Source organism: Sinocyclocheilus rhinocerous, unplaced genomic scaffold, assembly GCF_001515625.1.
Source record: "Sinocyclocheilus rhinocerous isolate Xijiao unplaced genomic scaffold, SAMN03320098_v1.1 scaffold2026, whole genome shotgun sequence".
NCBI lineage: Eukaryota > Metazoa > Chordata > Actinopteri > Cypriniformes > Cyprinidae > Sinocyclocheilus > Sinocyclocheilus rhinocerous.
This window is the reverse complement of record NW_015624871.1, coordinates 415,040-422,482: the sequence shown is the minus strand read 5'-3', so window position 1 is coordinate 422,482 and position 7,443 is coordinate 415,040. Positions and strand designations below refer to the sequence as shown.

General features: G+C 39.0%; 1 protein-coding gene across 3 annotated transcripts; it reads right to left on the bottom strand.

Moving 5' to 3' along the window:
- Nucleotides 1-1,340: 1,340 nt before the first annotated feature.
- LOC107746741 (zinc finger protein 394) lies at nucleotides 1,341-5,245 on the bottom strand. 3 transcript variants are annotated; one of them, XM_016561049.1, is made up of 4 exons: nucleotides 4,679-5,245; nucleotides 3,933-4,051; nucleotides 2,514-3,635; nucleotides 1,341-1,442 (listed from the first exon to the last, which is right to left on the bottom strand). In XM_016561049.1, exons 1-3 carry the CDS (start codon nucleotides 4,959-4,961, stop codon nucleotides 2,526-2,528), a joined length of 1,512 nt encoding a protein of 503 aa, XP_016416535.1. In that variant the 5' UTR covers nucleotides 4,962-5,245; the 3' UTR covers nucleotides 1,341-1,442; nucleotides 2,514-2,525. The 3 variants fall into 3 exon arrangements, with proteins under 3 accessions (XP_016416535.1, XP_016416520.1, XP_016416527.1); XM_016561034.1 differs by having other exon boundaries at nucleotides 1,341-2,476; nucleotides 3,548-3,635; XM_016561041.1 differs by lacking the exon at nucleotides 1,341-1,442 and having other exon boundaries at nucleotides 2,494-3,635.
- Nucleotides 5,246-7,443: the final 2,198 nt, after the last annotated feature.

Genomic DNA, 7,443 nt, shown 5'->3' with positions numbered 1-7,443 from the left:
AAATATTTTATTAGCTATGATACTGTTTTTGGAATCAAATCTTTACATAGCTATGACAGTAAACACTGGAATCTAACAATGCCTTGATAAAAAACAGTTAATCTTTAAAAAATGAAGCATAGCTATATATAAACCCATATAGGAAATAAAAGAGTTATCGAATAAGCTTGTTCTAAACTCCTGAAACATTGTTGTTTCATATTTTAGAGCAGTCACTGCAATTTATGAAAGAAATAATTAAATCTGTATGTGAGAGTGTGTGCGAAAAAAGCAGATGTAACCCCCTTTGTAATCCTTAACATTTTCATAAGTAACTGTAATTTAATTACATATTTTTTCTCAGTAACTGTAACTGATTACAATTACTTTTATTTTGTAATTAAATTACGTAATTCCATTACATGTAACTAGTTACTCCCCAACACTGCCCATGTACATACCAAACAGATGGAGAAGTATTTAATTTTGCTGACATGAACATTACAAAACAACATATACTGTATATGACAGAAATGGAGACATGAACTACCTGCCATTTGGTCCATTTAAAATGCAATTTCATCATTTAGATTTTTCATTTTCACAGAAAAAAAAAAGAAATAATCATTTTAATTACAGTCATAGAGCCTGTAATGTACATGGCTTACTGTGGTGTACCTAAATCACCAATAATCTGTTTGCATGCATTACTGGAAAAGTTTGCTCAGTGTGTGGCATTAAATCAACAAAAGATATTAAACTAAAAACAGATGAGAAAGTAGCTTGAATGTAGTGTACCAGCTATACTGTCACTCATTCGTTACGTTCTAAAGAACACTGGAAACATGCCATTTAATGCCATTACATTTCAAAATAGTTATCTGAAGTTTAGCAGGTGCTTTCGTGGGCCCCCCGCATAGGTTTGAACCTACAACCATTGACATCTAAATATGAACATGTAACTATTGTAATAAATGTGTACAACATAAATGTGTTCTTCAAGCAGTTTCACTGGGTATCTAGTAAAGGAAAAGAAAAAAAAAGAGCAATGCACCATTATATATGCACCATTTCAAAGAGCTAATGCTACGCATCTGAATACACAAACAAATCAAAAGGGATCTAATTTAACAGTATATACTTGAGTAGTTGTGTTGTATTCATAAAGGCTTGTAAAACTCCTATTTTAAGTGAGATAAACACTTTAAATAGAGGAACCACCAAACCACCATGAATAAGCGGAGACAATTTCCAAAGTATGGGTGAAACTGCCCGGGTCGTGTTTCACCCCAAAATTAAAAGGGAAATTAAAAAAATAATAATAATAATTTTGCATAAAGAATATATATGTTTGTGTGTGTGTGTACCTGGTATTCCCTACATTATGGCGACCAAATGTCCTCACAAGGATAGTAATACCAGTAATGTGCAATGTAAAGTAACAGATTCTTCCAATATCACACCTCCACGTTTCGTCATACATTAGAGTGAGTGAATTCAGAGTGAATTCTCTGATGTCTCTTCAAGTTGCATTTCTGAGTAAACCTTTTCCCACAGTCTGTGCAGATGTAAGGTCTCTCACCAGTGTGAACCCTGCGGTGTGCTTTCAAGTTACTCAGTTTGGTGAAACTCCGTCCACAGATGGTACAGCAGAACTGCCTCTCCCCTGTGTGAATCTGTTGGTGAGCTCTGAGGTGACACAGATGAGAGAAGCCTTTTCCACACTGGCTGCAATTGTGCATCGTCTTTGCCGAATGGTGCCGCGTGTCCCCTTGAACCCTCATACTGACCATCTGCGGCAGACTTCTTCCTGGGTGTACAGTATTGAAATTTCTTTCACCTGTAGCGGCTCCTTCGGGATACTGACGGACATGAGGAGGTTTTGTAGCAGGAAGGGCTTTGCAGATGGACTGTACCCGGTCTATATCAACGGCGCCGTGATCCGTCACAACTGAATTGGGATGTAGAAGAATTTTTGTGTTCTTCCTAACGGGTGATCTGAGATGCTGCATGGTTTGTGGTGCAAGGCTCTGAACCTTGATGGGAGGCGCAGTATACGAGACTCGCTCCTGTACTTGAGGTCTAGGGGTGAGAGGATCTCCAGGCTGAAGATCTGACTGTGTTTTCTTAGCACTGTTATGAGCAGAAACCACCTGAGGCCTGATCCTTTCCATATCTTCCCAGTCTGGTGGAAGCATCACTACAACTTCCTGTTTAACAGGCCCTGAGTCTATGCTGCCCACTTGCGGTCTCAAACCCGGAGACTCTGAAGATACTGAGGTCCTGACTGGTTCTGGCTGTGAAAAGGAAGACCATGCTGAAGGGTCTGTTTTAGGGTCAAACCATTTTGGGAGGTTTCTGTGTCTGACCTCATCTTCATCTCCTGGTCTTTCAGTGCAAGATGTGCCACCTGGTTTGTGGTCAGAATCTGGATTGCAGAGTCCATTGGTCTCTTTAACACCGCTCAGAGGATCTTTTTGTTTGTGTATTTGAGGATGTATCACTTAAAGTAACAGATTCTTCCAATATCACACCTCCACGTTTCGTCATACATTAGAGTGAGTGAATTCAGAGTGAATTCTCTGATGTCTCTTCAAGTTGCATTTCTGAGTAAACCTTTTCCCACAGTCTGTGCAGATGTAAGGTCTCTCACCAGTGTGAACCCTGCGGTGTGCTTTCAAGTTACTCAGTTTGGTGAAACTCCGTCCACAGATGGTACAGCAGAACTGCCTCTCCCCTGTGTGAATCTGTTGGTGAGCTCTGAGGTGACACAGATGAGAGAAGCCTTTTCCACACTGGCTGCAATTGTGCATCGTCTTTGCCGAATGGTGCCGCGTGTCCCCTTGAACCCTCATACTGACCATCTGCGGCAGACTTCTTCCTGGGTGTACAGTATTGAAATTTCTTTCACCTGTAGCGGCTCCTTCGGGATACTGACGGACATGAGGAGGTTTTGTAGCAGGAAGGGCTTTGCAGATGGACTGTACCCGGTCTATATCAACGGCGCCGTGATCCGTCACAACTGAATTGGGATGTAGAAGAATTTTTGTGTTCTTCCTAACGGGTGATCTGAGATGCTGCATGGTTTGTGGTGCAAGGCTCTGAACCTTGATGGGAGGCGCAGGATACGAGACTTGCTCCTGTACGTGAGGTCTAGGGGTGAGAGGATCTCCAGGCTGAAGATCTGACTGTGTTTTCTTAGCACTGTTATGAGCAGAAACCACCTGAGGCCTGATCCTTTCCATATCTTCCCAGTCTGGTGGAAGCATCACTACAACTTCCTGTTTAACAGGCCCTGAGTCTATGCTGCCCACTTGCGGTCTCAAACCCGGAGACTCTGAAGATACTGAGGTCCTGACTGGTTCTGGCTGTGAAAAGGAAGACCATGCTGAAGGGTCTGTTTTAGGGTCAAACCATTTTGGGAGGTTTCTGTGTCTGACCTCATCTTCATCTCCTGGTCTTTCAGTGCAAGATGTGCCACCTGGTTTGTGGTCAGAATCTGGATTGCAGAGTCCATTGGTCTCTTTAACACCGCTCAGAGGATCTTTTTGTTTGTGTATTTGAGGATGTATCACTAGACGAGCTTGCGGGTCTCTAGCCTCTGTTGCTTCCTCTTTCACTTCTCCTCCAGGTTTAGGTTCACACACTTGAACAGTCTGTCATGCACAAAACACACGTGACTTAAAACTACTCAAAAATGATACCAACATATTTTTTAACATAACATCTCAGCAAACTACAATGGCCCAGTATTTGGCTATTATATTTGGACACCTAAGCCAAGCTTAAAATGCATGAATTTTATTGCATTAGATGATATCAAATCAAATGGCATGTGCAAAAAAAATAACAAAAAAAAAAACACACAGATGCTCTCTGACACTCAAAAAAGTCCAAATATTTTTTGTCTTCTGGGCCACTGGATATTACCAGTAAAACAATACCATACACACATTTTGTTTAGATTCTGGAGTTGCTGAAGGCTTCTCCTGATTTGCGCTTCCCTTGGGACTGCACTTCCAGCTACTGTCAGAGGCATTTTCCTGCTTTACAACCAGTGGGTGGTCCAAACCTATAAAAACATAAAATAAAAAAATGAAAACAATAATAATAATAATAACTGAGCAGCATTCAGTCTCTAATTAATTGTTGGACTTAACCAAGCTTATTTAATTTAACTGAATATGTGTAATGTGGTACATGGGTCAAAGATGACTCAGGGCCACCTTGGGGGCCTCAGAAAATTTCCAAGGGGGCTACAAGATTACTTAAAAGTATTTAAAGGCACAATATGTACGATTTTTTTAATTAAAATATCCAAAAATTGAATTGAATACGCGCCCTCTAGCGGCGAAAATTACATATTGTGCCTTTAAATTAATAAATTATTATTAAAAGATGAAAAGGCTGAACCACTGCTTTAGATCCTCATTACTTTAAGTCAAGGTCATTAAGTTCTTATAAAATATAACAAATATAATACACTGAATGTCTAGAAACTTGTACAGAAAGGACGTTACTGTTGTACTTTTCGAACCATTTGTTTGTTCATTAAATTATTATTGAAAATGGCATAAACATTTTGTATAAATGTATGAAACTAGAGGCAACACACATTCTTATTTTTTATTTGTCATTGACCCAAGTAAGCACTGCATACCTAGCGACGGTCCTCTTGGAAAGTCATGTTTTTACTTACTGCTCTGTGATTCGGGGCATCTGTGTAGCATCCTCCTCCTGGACACTGCTGTCCGACCACAGTCCACACACCTCACCCTCTTAAACCTCTCCCGTTCTCTCAGTTTGGCCTCCGACAATATCAGCCTCCGTTTTATCACCTCTGCCTCTCGTTTGCCTCGATCCATCTGCTCCAAGAAGCTCTCCTCCACTAACCTGGTGATCTCGTACATGGTGGTCTTGAGGACAGTTTCCATGACCGCAGATAGCCGAGTCTGGAAGGAGAGGACCAGCGTGTCCGTCATCCTGGATCCGATCTACTCGAGCTAACGTTAGTTCTTATAAAGATAAACTGATTGCTGAATGCATAGAGACAACGGTGATCATGACATTATTGACCACCCATGTTGATTTCTATCTCAAATAATTTATTTTCTATTGAGTACTCATTTCACACGAGTATTTTGGGAACTTAATTTCACAGTAAATGTCGCACTTCACACTTTCACGGCCAGTCAATCAAACCCCGATGATAAAATCCTCAGTGTTAGCATCGAGCTCATTACATCTGCCTGACAGTATGAACCGCGAGCAGAAATAAACGTGCTTTTGGCGCGAGTAGCTGTAGCACAATGTCTAGATGACTGTAGTACATACTATCTAGTTTATTTTGTGAATGTGTGAATCACTAGATGTTTGACTAATGCATCATTCAGCGCGTCAGGACGAAGCGCAGCTGAGCAGACGGACAATGATGTTGTTGTGGGTGACGTCACGGGATGTACGGTGGCCTTGTTGGACAGTACGGTAATCCGACAGGACTTTTTACCCGCTTCGTTATTGAATAAACTATATTATATATATATATATATTTTTTTTTACTATAAACCACATCACTTTCACACTTGAGTAAAACTATTTTGCAGTATTTAAAAGACGGCAACACAGCAAGTGAAAATCAAGTGCTAAACTAAAATCATAAAAAGAAAAACATATTTTCGTTACTTAAACGTTAACTCAAAAAATAGAATAAAAAATTAAACTTATATTTAGTTTACCTTTATGTACTAAAATAACTGAAATAAATATTAGCAAAAATTGCACATTAAATAAATGACAAACACATTACTAAAAATTAAAAAGAAAATTAAAAATATAAAAACTAATTCAAAATATGATTAAAAACTATAATCACTTTGCTATTAAAATGGCACCGTTCTAATCACAGTGGTGATGTGTTTGTGAAAGGAACTAAAATTGTAGCTTTAAGTCTCATGACAATAGGAGAGTTAATTTATAAAATAAAGCATGACACACTTCACGCACAGCTAAACAGTTTTACTTTTATAGTATTATAAATATTCTAACATGCTTTTATTTCTCTAGTTGGACCCCAAGTATAAAACGAGACGTTGCATTACATTATATGCAGAATTACTCAAGTGTTTTTAGGTTTTATAACACAAAGCCGTTTAATGCTTGATTCTGATTGCTTGACAGACGTTCTAAGGTGTGCAATTATTTTTCAGTAAACACACCACTATGAAGTCGCTAGTTCCAGGTCTGTCAACTGTGTTAGAATTCCTCTCAACATCGTGGCCACATTAGAACCTTGTATGTGCATTACTTAAAAAAATAAAAATAAATAAAAAAATTCTATAATTCAGTTGCTAATTATTCCTTACATGAGTTCTGATAAGCCAAGGATTGTTTTCATGAAAATGAACCATAAGCATTTGGAATAAACAGCTGGAGGATTTAAACATCCAACTACCAGATAAATCTTTAAAATGACATTTGACTATGTAACGCTGAAGCAGAAAGCTGAAAATGGACTGATATTGCATGTCACACACTGCATATTTGAACAAATATATATTTGGTAGGTTTCTTAAACTGAAATAAATCAATTTTTCAAAATGAGTGTTGTAGACAATAAGGCTCTAAAGAGCAAGTGACAATCTCTGGCCACTTTACATCACAAGTAAACAATATTCACACTTTTAAGTGATGAAAAGTTGGCCATAGCATAACTTAAAGGCATAGTTCAACCAAAAAAATGAATATTCTGTCATCATTTGCTCACCCTCAAACCTGTTTTGCTTTATTTCTTCTACTAACACACAAAAGACGACAATCTGAAAAATGCTGGAAACCAAACAGATTATATGGAGGAAAAAAAACTGACAATTTGAAAAAGAAAATCTTCTTTTATGTTCTACAGAAGAATGTCATTCAGGTTTTAATTGACCTAAGGGTGAGTAAATTATATTTATTTTGGGGTGAACTATCCCTTTAAGAAAAACTAAATCAAATCATGCAGAAGACATAACTATAATGGGAGGTGCCACTGCAACAATGTTATGACTTATGGCAAACATCTGTCTGATCATAATGTCCAGTCTGATTTTATGACCCTCAACAATTTATTAATCCAAACAACTCTGTAACGCCCCATTCACACGGGGCGTCAGCGTCAACGCCTCTCATTTACTTTGAATGGAGTGACGTCAAGCGTTGCCGAAATGAATTGTGGGTCCGTCGCGTTGCGTTGGGTCCATTGCTTGCGGCAGAAGTTGAAAACTTTTCAACTTTTCAACTTTTCAAGCGCCAACGCAGGCGTCAGCCAATCAGATCGCCTTATGCCAATACCCTAGCGCAGATGCTAGCCAATCGCGTTCATGCAACACCAGAAGACTAATGTGATTGGCTGTTGTCACTATTACGGTCGCGTCAGCACCAAGCTTCAGAAACGCCCTCCGTCAACCGTGTGAATGGGGCGTAAGG